The 15,942-nt window shown below is 40.3% G+C and overlaps 1 protein-coding gene across 2 annotated transcripts in view; it reads left to right on the top strand.

Moving 5' to 3' along the window:
* LGI1 (leucine rich glioma inactivated 1) overlaps nt 1-10,528 on the top strand; it is an 81,436-nt gene extending 70,908 nt beyond the window's left edge. For both annotated transcript variants that reach the window (XM_077455187.1, XM_077455185.1), the window contains 3 exons: nt 22-191; nt 8,424-8,588; nt 9,303-10,528. In XM_077455187.1, the coding sequence (XP_077311313.1) occupies nt 22-191; nt 8,424-8,588; nt 9,303-10,126 (1,159 nt within the window). In that variant the 3' untranslated portion in view covers nt 10,127-10,528. The remainder of the gene's footprint in view (nt 1-21; nt 192-8,423; nt 8,589-9,302) is intronic.
* Nucleotides 10,529-15,942: the final 5,414 nt, after the last annotated feature.

Here is a 15,942-nt window from a genome sequence, read left to right as displayed (position 1 = left end):
TATTGTATTTTTTTTTTTTAGAGACCTAAGGGGAAACGCCTTCCATTGTGACTGCAAATTGAAATGGCTGGTAGAATGGCTGGATAAAACCAATGCCACGGTGGAACAAATTTATTGTGAAAGCCCACCCGAATACAAGGGACGGAAGATCAACAGCCTGTCTGCTAAAGACTTTGACTGTATAACCACAGGTACATACAATATGTGCATTTAACACATAGGCATATTTAAAATTAAAATTGTAAAATCCTACCTTGTCTGGATATCCAAAAGCTCTTAGGCCGCCGCTATCTTGAATGTGATGGGAACAGCCCTAGCAGACTCAGAGATGTCAGTCATGTGACACTTTATAGACACTATAGTATTCCTCTTCACTCCTGCCCTGGCTGCTTCATAAAGGATTATGTAGGGAGGTGAAGGGAAGTACAGGAGGAGCTGGGCCAGCACAAAGAGTTATTACACACTCCCTGAAGAGAGAGGGATATGATGTGGAAGGAGAAACAGGGCTGTGCTAGAGGATTGACTAGTCCTCTTGTCTAGCCAGTTCAAAATACCAGCTGATCGTGTAAAAAAATCCTGAGCTTACTTGTGTTGTCTGAAGGATGAGTAATTAGCACTCCCAGTCATAATCATGGAACTACAGATTGATTAGGCTTTATGTTGCGGAGGTGGCAGAGTAGTTGGGTCTAAGTTTTTTTCCTGGGCAGGACTGATAACACTTATCCCACAAAAATTGGCAGCCCACAATGGCAAGTAGTATGTTTTATGTTGCCAAATTGAGCCTAATGCCGTGTACACACGATCAGACTTTTCAACGGGCTAGGTCCGGCAGACCGGAATCCGTCGTACAATTCAATCGTGTGTGGGCTCCAGCGGACTTTTCTTTCCCAAAAGTCAGACGGACCTAGAAATAAAACATGGTTCAAATCTTTCCGACGGACTCGAGTCTGGTCGATAAATCCGGTCGTCTGTGTGCTAGTCCAACGGACTAAAACCGACGCTAGGGCAGCTATTGGCTACTGGCTATGAACTTACTTATTCCAATCTGGTTGTACGTCATCACGTTCGAATCTGTCTGACTTTTGGAGTGATCTTGTGTAGGCAAGTCCGTTCGTTTGAAAGTCCAGCGGACCTCAGCTGCAAAGTCCGTCAAATAGTCCATTGGACCAAGTCCATCGAAAAGTCTGTTCGTTTGTACGCAGCATAAAAGTATGAGGGCCCCAAGGATAGGTCCATAGGCAATAGTAACAATATAAAAGCAACAAACTAGTGATCGTGCCCTTGTGATAATAACAATGCAACAATATCATCTCTCTCTGAGCAATCACAGGGCTTTTATAGAATAACCAAAACTAAAGCTCAGATATTGATATCTCCCAGTGTTCTTCATAAATACATAGAGTAACTCTATAACCACAGAGCAAAAAACCTTTATACCAGGAATTGTAGGTTTTAACTGGAATTCCAGTTAAAACCTAACTACCTAACTAAACCTACTCTTTGCCACATCCATTCCTAAGCCTAATCTATCAAACTCTGTAAAGCAAAAATCGCTATACTTGCCTGTTTTACAGCTGTTCTGGTCTGGTCTCCAGCAGCGTTTGCTGTGTGCAAGAGAAAGCCGACAACGGCTGGTAAATACCTGAGAAGTGACGTCATCCATAGACTTACTATGGGGCTTACATTGGAGAATTTGGAGTGTATTGGGGCAGCAGGATTTTCATGGTACCATCAAAGCCCCACACCTACACTACTCCTCGAGTGGTTTCTCAGCTAGTGGTGGCTCCCTTTGGTGGGGGTGTAGGTACTGTCTAGAGGGATTCGACCTCTCTCTTTTTTTCATGTATTGTATTTTCTTTATATAACTTACGGATTGTTTTTTTAAATCTGTACAAATGTTTGTATTAAAATCTTCTGTTTTTAATACCATCTAATTTGTCAATGTCCTTTGACGGTACCATGGAAAACCTGCTGCCCCGATACACTCTATTATATTTTGGGGTGAGGGTACCTATATATTAGTTTACATTTTTTTCTACTGAGCAGTAATTTTCAATGGGGCTTACATTGTCGGCTGCCTCTCCTACACACTTCTACCCACTGAAGCCGCCGCTGACAGCTCAGCACAGGACCGGACCAAAGCAGCTGCAGAACAGGCAAGTATGCAGTACCTTGAAAAAAGTATTCTTACTCCTTGAAATTTTTCACTATTTGTCATGTTACAACCAAAATATTTAAATTATTTTATTGGGATTTTACGTGATAGACCAACACAAAGTAGCACATAATTGTGAAGTGGAGGGAAAATGATAAATGTTTTTTAATATTTTTTACAACTAAATATGCGAGAAGTGTGGTGTGAAATTTTGTTCAGCCCCCCGAGTCAATATTTTGTAGAACCACCTTTCTCTACAATTACAGCTGCAAGTCTTTTTGGGGATGTCTCTACCAGCTTTGCACATCTAGAGAGTGATATTTTTGCCCATTCTTTTTTGCAAAATAGCTCAAGCTCTGTCAGATTGGACGGAGGGCGTCAGCGAACAGCAATTTTCAAGTCTTGCCACAGATTTTCAATTTGATTTAGGTCTGGATTTTGACTGACCCATTCTAACACATGAATATGCTTTGATCTAAACCATTTCATTGTAGCTCTGGCTGTATGTTTAGGGTTGTTGTCCTGCTGGAAGGTGAGCCTCCACCCCAGTCTCAAGTCTTTTGCAGCCTCTAACAGGCTTTCTTCTAAGATTTCCCTGTATTTGGGTTCATCCATCTTCCCATCAACTCTGACCAGATTCTCTGTCTCTGCTGAAGAAAAGCATCCCCACAACATGATGCTGCCACCACCATTTTTCACGGTGAGGATGGTGTGTTCAGGGTGATGTGCAGTGTTAGTTTTCCACCACACAAAGCATTCTGCTTATAGGACAAAAAGTTCAATTTTGTTCTCATCTGACCAGAGCACCTTCTTCCACATGTTTGCTGTGTCTCCCACATGGCTTCTCGCAAACTGCAAATGGGACTTCTTATGGCTTTCTTTCAACAATGGCTTTTTTTTTGCCACTCTTCCATAAAGGTCAGAGTTGTGGCGTGCATGACTAATAGTTGTCCAGTGGATAGATTCTCCCACCTGAGCTGTGGATCTATGCAACTCCTCCAGAGTTACCATGGGCCTCTTGGCTGCTTCTCTGATTAATGCTCTCCTTGCCCTCCCTGTCAGTTTAGGTGGACGGCCATGTCTTGGTAGGTTTGCAGTTGTGCCATACTCTTTCCATTTTCAGATGATGGATTAAACAGTGCTCCATGAGATGTTAAAAGCTTGGGATATTTTTTTTATGACCTAACCCTACTTTAAACTTCTCCACAACTTTATCCCTGACCTGTCTGGTGTGTTTCTTGGCCTTCATTATGCTGTTTGTTTACTAGGTTCTCTAACAAACCTTTGAGGGCTTCACAGAACAGCTGTATTTATACTGAGATTAACTCACACACTGGTGGACTCTATTTACTAATTAGGTGAAGGCAATTGGTTCCACTAAATATTAGTTAGGGGTATCAGAGTAAAGGGGAGCTTAATACAAATGCACGCCACACTTTTCAGATATTTATTTTGGAAACAAATTGGAAAACCATTTATCATTTTCCTTCCACTTCACAATTGTGTGCTACTTTGTGTTGGTCTGTCACATAAAATCCCAATAATATACAATTACGTTTTTGGTTGTAATATGACAAAATGTGGAAAATTTCAAGCGGTATGAATACTTTTTCAAGGCACTGTATCTCGCTTGACTTGTCTTGTTGGAAGGTGATGTCAGCTCCTCATTTGAGCCAGTGACTTCAGTGATCAACCAGTTCTCCCTCCTTCCTTCGTGGGGAATTCAATGCCACAGACAACAAGCCCCCTGACAGCTTCCAACAAGCTCTGAGGTGTACACTTGGGATTATCTATACAGAGCCACCACAGCTGAATGGTTCCAAGAGATTCCCAGAGAGCCACAAAAAGGCAGACCAAACTGAGGTCTGAACTCGCCATCCTGTCTCCATCTCCAAACTTTCCCATAAATAGGGCAGACTCTTCACACCATGCTTCCTTCTAGCTATACTGGGGGCAGGTCCATTTCATCCCTGATCCACTTAGCTTCTGCACAGCACCCCTCCCTCCTCTTCAGGTAGTCAATAAATGCATAGTGCAATGTGCATGACTCAGAGACATTACATCCCACATGCTACACTTTGTTTACATCTCTGGAATAGGAATTTCCGAGATTTCCTGTTTCCAGCAATGACCCACAACCGGATCAAAATTCCCATATTGCTGAGTTAATTTGACAAGTTCTCAGGTATGCCCATTACAGGTATAACCCCCAAACAATGTGGCGAAAGCCAACCCTTCCCTCAACTAGCACATTGCTATGATAACCTTCCTGATGCTAGAGGCCAGAGTCTCCTATCCTGGGGCCTCAGCTGGTGGCTGCCATTTTGGGTAGGACAAAGAAATCTAGTGGTATAAATGTCATTGTGTGGAGAAAATCATCTATGTTAGAACCTTTTAGTTGCTACAAAACATCAGATTATTTATACGGTAGGTATATAAGTAAGCAGTAATATTAATTTATTAACATATGTCTGTGGCAACTAAAGAGTTGTTACACAGAATGTTTTATCCTCATAGTGACCTCTCACTTATGTCTACACTTTTTTTCCTATCCTAAATGGCCCCCACTTGACTGGAGGCCCAGCATAGATGACTTTGGCAAAATCCACAGATGAAAATAAAGGAAAAGAAAACGAATGTAGCCCCCACATTTGAAAATTTATAATCGAGACAATATGTGTACAATATGTTACATTTGTGCTTTTGTTTAGATAACCATTAGCTTAACTTCTGAAACAAGTCCTTAACCCTAAGGCTGCATTCACACTTCAGCGTTTTGAATTGCGGGCAGATTTGCTGTGATTCTGCCTGCTATTTTAAAGCGCTGATGTGTGAATGACAAATCGCGGGACTCACATTTGGGATGCCATCTTTTTGAATGACACCTAATATCACGATGGGGGTCTGCCGCGATTGTCACACAATAAATCGCACTGCAATCACGGCAAAACCCGCATCGCGGGAAGCACGTCACTCAAAAAAAGTTCAGGAGCTACTTTTGGACAACATGCTTCACGAGATGCAGGTTGCCACGATTGCAGCGCAATTTATGGTGCGTCAATCGCGGCAGACGTGCATCACAATTTTAGGTGTCATTCAAAAGAATGGCATTTCAAATGCGAGTCCCGCAATTTGTCATTCACACATCAGCGATTTCAAATTGCGGGTAGAATCGTGGCAAATCTGCCCGTGATTCAAAATGCTGAAGTGTGAATGCAGCCTTAAGGTTCATTCACACCTGATGAAGTGGGACTGCGTTGGGTGGCTATTCCAACACAGTCTCACCGTATGACAAGGCAAAATGCCTTGTTTCCAGTAAGTCTGGTTTACACCTCTCCAATACGTTGGTGTGCGGGTGTTGTACACTGAATAAAGTACTTTGTGCAGTATTTTATTCCAGCATAGTGGTATGCAATCCACCGCCTTGCACCACACAACTGGCAATTGAACTTAAAGTGGTTGTAAAAGCAAAAGGTTTTTACCTTCATGCATTCAATGCATGAAGGTAAAAAACCTTTGGTGTACAGCAGCCCCCCCCCCCCCCCCAATACTTACCCTCTTGATCTAGCGATGTCCACGATAGCCTTGCCTCTCTGGGCACTCACACTCCTGATTGGCTTTTGGCAGCCAGTGAGCCAATCAGGAGATGAAGGGGGCAGGGCTGAGCCGTGGCTCCATGTTTGAATGGATACACAAAGCCATGGGACAGGAGCACACCTGCTTGGGTGCCCTAAGAGCAAGTTTTTTGCTGTGGGGGCACCCAGGAGGAGCCAGAAGCGACGCGAGACAAGGGACGCGAGACAAGGAGGATCTGGGCTGCTCTGTGCAAAACCACTGCAAAGAGCAGGTAAGTATAACATGTTTGTTATTTTAAAGAAAAAACACAAGGCTTTACTATCACTTTAAAGTGTCTGTGTCACACTTCAGTAAAGTTCATTTAAAAAAAGTGAACAGTGTGATGCAAGGAGAACGTTTCTCCAGCACTACGGTGATCCCGTCAAACCATACAGCACACCGATTTGTAACTCAGCGGCTGGTGTGAATTAGCCCTTAACTTTCCAACAGTAAGTTCTAGCCTTGGCCTTAACACATAAGCTTTGCCTAATCCCCACAAAGTTAGCCCTTAACATCTATGCCCTCATTCGTGTAGGCCTCCTGCATTTTTTTTTTATATGCAGTAAAAATTGATCTGGACTGTATAATCAAACTTTATACTCCTCGGATCAAGTTGTCCAGCGTTTAAATTTGTATTTAGACGTGTTCAGGCTATCAAATCTGACCCTGAATATTCTAAACACAGCTAAACCACATGCACCTTAACACTTCTATTAAAAGCATAGTGTGCATTATACTATTTAAAATCAGCACAAGCATTTAGTGTATATGCATTTAGGAATGACCGATAAATGACTATGAATGCAATCTCATGCCCTTGTGTAGGAGGCCTAACAATTAGGTTACCCCTAAAGTCTAAATCTAACCTAACTCTGTCTTCTGCATACTGACTTTTTCCTGAAGCCTTGGGACCAAATCCACACATGTCCTGTGCCCGTACTTCACAGTGCACAGATCACCCAACACACAAGAAAACAGTGTTCCCATAATCAGGTAGTCGATCTACAAGAAAGAATTACAACTTTCTAGAGGCACTGAAGTCTCTGACATTTGAACTGTTGGTGGATAATATAACCCAGCACTGGCTACCCAAAGCTGAAAGTAATTTAAAAGTCATCTTGTTTAATGGTGGAAGGCCATGATATTTTTGCAAAGTAAATCTGCAAATTCGATATAAGGGTATGCTGTATGTTTGAGATGATATTAAAGAAATCTTCTTGATGAACCAGCTGGAATTTGAGCTTTCAATGATCCCGTCAGCACCCTCCTGCTCAGTATCCTTTGCTCTTAAAATTGAAGAAGCCAGACAAAAAATTGTTGTCCGAACAGTGACTATAGCCAGTTAGCTGGCTGTCCAAATACAGTAGCCCCTCCCTCTGAGCTGTTTACCATTGATTGGGGAATTGATAGATACACTCTTCTGCCTAATACACACAATGAGAAAATAGGACAAAAAATACCAATTTTAGAGCGATCATCTGATAATCTGATCGTTAGTATACAGCCGATCACGACAGTTATGTCAGAAACCATAAAGCAGACTGAGACAGAAGTACAGTTAAATAACACTTGTTTAATAATAATAAAAAAGGTAAACAGAGTAAACGTAGTCAAAACATAGCCAGAGTTCAGGAACCGGAATGGATAGTCAGACAAGCCAAAAGGTCAGGGAGCCAGAGATGAGCGTAGAACAACAGCAAGCAGGATCTAGAGCCAGAAGGAATGTCAGCCAAGCAAATCTTTAACAGGAACACAGGAGAGCGTCTCTAGAGAAGTGGCCAAGGCAAAGGCAGAGAACATCTGGACTGGACAGCTTAAGTAGGCAGGACTGACGAGCAGGATATCATCAACAGGTGAGTCACTGTGGAGAGATAGAAGCTGGCAATTACCCGACAGCTGAACGGCCAGCTTTGAGAAGGAAGGGCTGAGCCCAGCCCTGACAAGTTAATGTGAAATTATCCGAAGGGACAAGCACAACATTTTTTTCTGGTACGATAACAGAACTATTTTCATTTATTCAGTACAGTATTCTTCCATAAAAAAATCAAGTGATCAAGGCCACGCATGCTCAGAAATAAAAGAATAAATTACAATACAATACATCATCGTGGGAAGTTGTATTATGTCTTATGAGAATTTTTGTAACTCTAGTAACCTATTCATTTTTTAATGAGACTAGCATGCAATAAAAACAAAATGGAGGATCATTTGTCTCATATACTTATTGTGTGTACCAGGCTTTGGAAATCTAAGAGTGTATGGGAGCCTTAATAAAAGCAGTGTTTACTCAGGCTAGGCAGTATTATAGCTAGTTTTCCATTAGTGTTCACCATCAATTAAACACTGATTGCCTCATTTCCTCGCCATTGCAATATCTAACTCTATATCTAACAATATCTCTTTGAATCACTTTACTCTACTTGTTTGTGTTCTAGAACTATTAATAACAGCACAATTCATAAACCACAGGTGTCAGGAATTATTATTTTAGAATATATTTTGCATTATGCACTTACCTGAAACATTCCAGATAATAGATACCTTATTTATCTTGAGCAAAAGCAAAGACAGGCCAGTAAATAAGAGTAATTAAAAGACAGTTATTTATAACATGTTTCCATGTATAGTAATCCATATTTTCCCTTTCTTACAGAGTTTGCAATGTACAAATCTCTGCCATATCAGTCTCTGTCTGTGGACACCTTCACTTATATGAATGATGAGTATGTTGTCATCGCTCAGCCCTTCACAGGGAAATGTGTTTTTTTGGAATGGGACCATGTTGAGATGTCATTCAGAAACTATGACAACATCACTGGTGAGAGCTTTGGGACCCTAGTGATCAGATATACTGCATGTGACTTGCTAAACACAGTTTTGACTAACTATAGTGATTATCATTAAGATAAAAGCAGCAGCTTATGCTCCATATGGTGTACAACTGACATGTATTACTTTGGGACAATGGTATACAGTCAGTTAGACATTGTACTAATAATCTGCATTTTTAAAGTCTTACCTCTCCTTTTCTGTTACAGTGGGTGTGCAGTGTGTCTAAATATGACTATATAATCTAAAATAAAACCATATAAGACCCAGTGTACTCAGCAAACAGAACTGGCCTGGCATGCCACTTTTCTTCCTTCTCTTCCTGTGCAATAATGTATATGTGAGGAAGCTTGTAATGAAGGGAGTCTCTGCTACACAGCTCTGCAAGCATAGAGCACTGGAGTGGAAGAGCAGGAAGAAGCATTGAGGAGATATGTACTTTAAGTAATTTTCGTTTAACTATCAATCACAAATCATATTATGCAGGGGTTCGTGACTTTTTTTTTCATAAGAAAAGGGGTTCGTGACTTTAAAGAAATAAAATGTTGTAGGACTTCTAAGCTACATCTTAAACATTTTATATTGTGATATGAGAGAGAGAATAACCAATATACATGTTTTATATGACACACCTATAAAACCTAGGTGAAAATATTTGAGCACAGCTAATCTAAAATAGTTGACATTATTTGTTTTCCACCAGGTACTTCAACTGTGGTGTGCAAGCCCATAGTGATTGAGAAGCAGCTCTACGTCATAGTAGCCCAGTTGTTTGGGGGCTCTCACATCTACAAAAGAGATATCTTTGCCAATAAATTTATCAAGATCCAAGACATTGAGGTCATCAAGATTCGGAAACCCAATGATATTGAAACATTCAGGATAGAAGAAAACTGGTATTTTGTGGTTGCCGATAGCTCAAAGGCTGGTTGTACAACCATCTACAAGTGGAATGGCAATGGATTTTACTCCCACCAATCTGTCCACATGTGGTATCGAGACACCGATGTGGAGTATGTAGAGATTGCCAACAAGCCCCACTTGATCCTGTCTAGTAGCTCCCAACGTCCTATTATATATCAGTGGAACAAGAAGTACAACAACTTCTCAAAGCAAGCAGAGATTCCAGATACAGAGGACGTCTATGCTGTCAAACACTTTTCCAACAAGGAAGATGTCTACCTTTGCCTAACAAGGTTCATTGGGGATTCACGGGTTATCAAATGGGAAGGAGGAGCTGTGATTACTGACATCCAAAGGATGCCCTCTCGTGGATCTATGGTTTTCCAGCCTTTACAAATTGGAGACCACAAATATGCCATATTAGGCAGTGATTATTCCTTCACCCAGGTATTCCACTGGGATAATGAGAAAGGGAAGTTTGTCAAATTCCAGGAGCTGAATATCCAGGCTCCTAGGTCCTTCACGCATGTGTCCATTGAAAAAAAACACAGTTTCCTGTTCGCGTCAAGTTTTAAGGGATCTACACAAATATATGAACATGTAATTATTGACTTGAGCGCATGACCTTCTGTTTTTGGTGACGCAAAAGACTTTATGACAGGACAGTATGAACTAAATGCATGATAACGCTATCTTTTGACAAACACCTGGATGACCGGCTTTAGAAGCTGGGAGCTCCAGACCTGGAGCATTGCTTGTTTCTTGTTCATTAATTCGTCATGTATAGTGATTTTAAGAATTGTACTTTTCTAAAAAAAAAAAAAAAACCTTGATAGTTGACTGGTCTTCTCATTAACAGTTTGTACATATTTGTTCATATTGCATTTGTCCTTCGGAAGAGAGATCTATAAATAATGTTACTTTTTCCATTTATTATTTATTCACCTGAAAACTGCCAAATAAAATGTTTACATTTTCTGTCTTCCACGTTACAAACATATTCATTAAAGGGATTCTATTCTGTAAGACATGACTCTCTGATTATGTCTGGACTAGGCATAAGGAATGGAAACAAATTAGAGGAATAAGTTATGTATAGGTAAGCTCATATGAATACAAAAAGAAAACGAAAAGCTGAGGTTTGATTTGATTCTTGCTTTTTAATGGTACATTGTTGGAAAAAAAAAATCAATACTGTTATAATTACTAAAGTAGCTGCTGATTTCACTTCCACCTACAAACAATATTATGTGCCAACAAACAGTCCTGCACTACTAAAATATCTTATAATATGACCAATCTGTAAGCAATACACTAAGCGAAAAACAATAATATCATACAAATTGATATTGCGCTATTAAATGTGTACAAAACTATTAATGTAAAAAATCTTATAACAAAAGTTCATGTGAATAATGCTTGATTGAAGTAAATCCTGCCATAAATCAATTTAACCAATCAATCACCAAACAGTGCAAACAAGGACGAGTGCTCTCCACCATCAGTTTCACAGGCTGCTCACCTCAGCAAATTCAGAAGTTATCCCCTCTGGGGAAATGATGACACCTGGCTAACTTATGGATCACAGATCTTAGATGAATGGCTCCTCAATAGGATTCCAAGAACCCAGATCATCTTGGCCAATGCATGTTATAGGTAAAAAAAAGTAAACATCTAGTGCTCTCTAACTTTTGTTATAAGATGTTTCACATTAATAGTTCTGTACACATTTAATAGTGCAATATCAATTTGTTTGATTTTAATGTTTTTCACTTAGTATATTCTTTAACGGTACATACTTGCGTTGCTTCCCTTCTTTCTTCTACTGCTCTCCTCAGCTATAGGAAGGGAAGAAAATTCAATTGTGTGAAAATTAAAGGGTAACTCCACTTTCGTGGGGGAAAAAAACAGCAAATAAAGAAAAAATAATATAGCATATACAATTGCGACAAATCATATTGTAATGGAACGTTATTAAAAATTGCCTTTCCTGTTCAATCTGCAGCTGCTGTAATTTTCTAAAAATACAATGCAATATGGCTACCTGGAGGTGTTCTATACACAGAATGTGTACTGAATGCCCCCCAGAAACATAATTTCTTGCTTGTGTGATTGGTTCACTGATTTTCCCAGAAGTCTGCACTAAAATGCAAGTCAGATTTCAGGCACCCCCTGCAACAAAAATGTCATTTTTGGTGAGATACTCCCAATAGGAACACGTCTAAATGGATGCAGGCCTAGCAGCTTTCCCCATTAGTGTCCTGCAGGTGCACAGCTGATTGATATATATGAAATCACTCCCATTAGACTCACTTTCCCACATGGATACAGAGAAACACACATGGATATCTTTAGAATAATAAAAGGTAGGAATCTGCAACAAAGTATAAAATCCTTGCAACAGATCCACTTTTGTTGAGAAAAAACATTCCCCTCTGGGTGATATATGTACACTGCAATTAGCAACAGGTGAGTTGGCTATATTGAGCATATGGTTTTACCACATCCAATAATAAAGAAAAATAATTGGTGGACTTTAAAGGCACAAAGGAATGTTAGCAAAGTGAATCTAGTATGAAAATGTATTCAATATAAAGAGTACAAAACATGTTAAAAAAAAAAAACATAAAAACGTAATAAAGCAGATTTACAGTGCTGTCATCATATCATAATATAAGTGGTGCACTAGTAATTCTTGCACCCAACACTTTTTGGAGTATATGTGTATCTCTCCTTCTCCAGGGGTATAATTGAGCAAGAATATTTAATATTCTAGAATGGAACATTTGAAAAAAAATAATAACATAAAGGTAAACAGATACAAGGCACTGTAGCAATGTACATGTATAGAGCGAGACTACAGACAACACAGAATGGGAAAATGAATGGGAAAAATTCACTTACATGAAATAACAACCCTTGCAGATTTAAAATCATGTCGATGCCAAAAGATACTCCCAATTTGCTTGAGCCGGAAATTTAATACAAATGGAGTGCCTCAAAGGAAGGGAGGTGCCTGGCCCAAAGTTGCTGACCCGGCTCCCCCCACACACACACACACACACACACAAACCGACACGAAAAGGGGGGAGGCCAGAGGACCCACTGAGGCCAAAGAGGAGGAAAAGACCCTAAAATCATGAGATGAGTCAGTAAGTATATGATTTTTTTTTTATATATTATTTTTAATTTTAATTGATATTTAATTATTTGATTTCCAAGAGATTAAAAAACCTCCATAGGTATGTATAAAATGAAAATTTAAATAAGAGCATTTAAGCCCCATACACACTATCAGTTTTTCTGCTGACTTTTTCCTTCAGATTTACCAAAACCATATAATATGAGGTCAAACCTTAGGAGTTTCCATTTGTATGCAATCAGGCAGGCCCTTGCACTACATGGTTTTGGTAAATCTGAAGGAAAAGCTCAGCAGAAAAACTGATAGTTTGTATGGGGCTTAAGAGTATATATGTATTATTTATAGTTTATATTTCTCAATTCAATACCTGCAGATGGTACAAAAAAACTTTGCTGTACAGGGAAGGTTTTAATTGTTGTAGAGAGCGCAGTCACCACAACTATAGAGAAAATAATAAACAAATATGTAAATGAATAATAAAAATAATTTAAAAAAATAGTATATAAATAAATATATAAATAATGAATAATACATTTAAAAAATGCAAAAAGTCTATGTGTGAACCAAATATGGATGATCAAAATGATGAACATAAGTGTAAATAAGAAGAACAAGTTCCTTCCCAGCAAATTGCAGGTAATAGAAGAATAGGGAAGAGGGAAGCATAGAAGCCAAAAAATCCTATCTATTGTGTTCTTGACCATTCACTCCAGCATCCAGTACAAGACTGACATGGATGCCGGAAAGAGTGGCCACGTAAATACAAATGTTCCTCCCATTCCAATCAGCCAGAATCAGCAACAGCTGATCCAGCTAGAGAGGAGATAGGGAGGAAAGGTTCTATTCCAAGTGAAGGGTTCTATTCCAGGTTCTATTCCAATGAAGGCCCCCTGAGCCGTGCGCACACAGCCAAGTCCACAATGCATGCGCAAAAGCATCGCGCGCTGGGACGAGGCCACACCCACACCACCCACCGACATGCAAAGCTTCCCCAGCGGACTGAGCATGTCCGCTGGAGGAGCAAGATGGAGGTCGGACACTGAAAGAGTAACGCCCTAAGCCTCACATGGTGCCGCCATGGATTGGCTAAACCAGGTGGCTTTGCAAGCCGGGCGGCCCCCCGGCACACCCACAAGATGGAAGGGGGGAGAGAAAAGCGGAGCAGCAAGGGCAAAAAAATGGAAGAGCATGTTAGATTACAAGCAAGCAAAAAACAAAAGGGAGAACATGCACAGCAGAAAGACTCAGTACAATAATGCATGCTAGAGATATACAATCAAGGTTAGTTTGATTGTATATCTCTGTCAGTGATTTTAAACCCATACAACCCTTTATGAAAGGTAATTGTAAAAGAATATCATGGCTGAATGGCATAAAATAAAATAAATGAAATAAGATCATACAGGAACTATGAGAACCAATGGGCAAGAAATCTACATCCTTCATGGCGGAGTGTGTATGTGACAGACTGCAGAAACGCAAAGAAATCAATTGACAATTTATGAAAAAGTGGCCTTACCGGGCAATTACTTCTCCATTCCTCCTGAGGAGAACCCCTCAAGGAACGGCTTAAAGCAGATGGCTTAGTTTAAGCCTGGAAAATTGGGTCGCTTTCAATTTGTATATCCATCGCAACTCCAGTTGGAGGAGAACTTTGTTCCAGTCTCCTCCCCTAAGGTTGGGATATACACGATTGAGAATAAGAAATTTAATCTTGGGGAATTTGCCGTGGTGTACAGTTTTGGTGTTGCGACCCAACGGGAGGTCTGGATTGCATACCTGCATGCTGCGTACGTGCCTGTAGGCTCTCCTCCAAAACTCAAGCTTGGTTTTGCCAATATAAATACAGCTGCCGTCACAAATTAGCATATACACAACTTCAAAAGTCCTACAATTTGCTAAATATTTTGGATGGAATAACCGGACCATTGGGCAGAGTGGGATTTTTTTGGGTAAGCATGAACCTGCAGTAATTGCAAGTTTTGCATAGAAAGGTCCCCTTATATTTACAATGATCCTTCTGATTTTCCCCTCTAAATTGAGTGCTGACAACTCTATCTCTCATGGAGGTTGCTCTTCTAAATGTAAACAAGGGCTTATTAGGGACAAGTGGTCCTAGAAGGGGATCAAGTGAAAGCATATGCCAATATTTCTCCACAATATGTTTTACTTTGTGTTGTTAGTTTGTAAATCTTGTAATTATTCTTCAGGAGTTAGCATTGCTTTTAGATGTTTTTGAATGTAGCAGGTCATGTCTCGATTGTTTGGATGCCTGTTGGTAGGATCTCTTCAGAGAGGCATGGGAATAGCCTCTCAGAAGTAGGCGGTCACGTAGTTTATCAGCCTCTACTTGAAAAACAGCATCATCTGTACAGTTACATCGGACCCTAAGGTACTGACCGTATGGTATAGAGTCAATGAGAGTTTTAGGGTGGAAACTTGTGGCATGCAATATTGCGTTTCCGGCAGTGTGTTTCTTGTATAATTTACTGAGAAGGGCCCCTCCCTCTCCTCTATAGACCTCCACATCCAGAAATGCAACACACTCCTTGTGATGGTACATGGTGAAACTAAGGTTGAAATCATTCTTATTCATCCTAGAGAGACATTTCAAGAGCATGTCTTGAGATCCATCCCAGATAATAAAAATATCGTCAATGTACCGGTACCACCCCAGGATGTGGTCCGCATACATAGACATCTCCTCATCAGCAAGGAACATGTTCTCCCACTCCCCCAGGTACAGGTTGGCATACGATGGGGCACAGCATGTCCCCATCGCAACCCCCTGCACCTGGAGGTAGTGGGAGCCATTGAACACAAACATGTGCTCAAGGATGAATTCCAGTAATGATATGATAAATTCACTGTACGCTGGATCTGTATCGCTATCCCTTTGCAGAACGTGCTTGATAGCTGCTATACCCTTGCTATGTGGGATAGAGCTATAAAGCGCTTTGACGTCCACTGTAACCAAAGTAATGTCATCTGTAGACTATCTAGGATCTGTAAGAAATGCGAGGTGTCCCTTACAAAGGAAATTAACGCCATCACAAAAGGTTTTAAACAGTCGTCAATCAGCCTACTAGCATTGTCTCTAATAGACCCTACCCCAGAAATGATGGGTCTACTTGGAGGATTTTCTTTGTTCTTATGGACTTTTGGCAGTGCATAAAATGTGGGCACTCGAGGAAACTCATTTCTAATATAGTTCCATAGTTGTTTAGAAATTTGTGTTACTGGAGAAGGCAGTGTCAAGAAGGATATAGAAGTCCCTATTAAACTTCTCAACAATATT

Source organism: Lithobates pipiens, unplaced genomic scaffold (assembly GCF_037356315.1).
Source record: "Lithobates pipiens isolate NorthernLeopardFrog02 unplaced genomic scaffold, aLitPip1_a1.2 Scaffold_25, whole genome shotgun sequence".
In the NCBI taxonomy this organism is placed as follows: Eukaryota; Metazoa; Chordata; class Amphibia; order Anura; family Ranidae; genus Lithobates; species Lithobates pipiens.
This window is presented reverse-complemented; position numbering and strand designations above follow the sequence as displayed.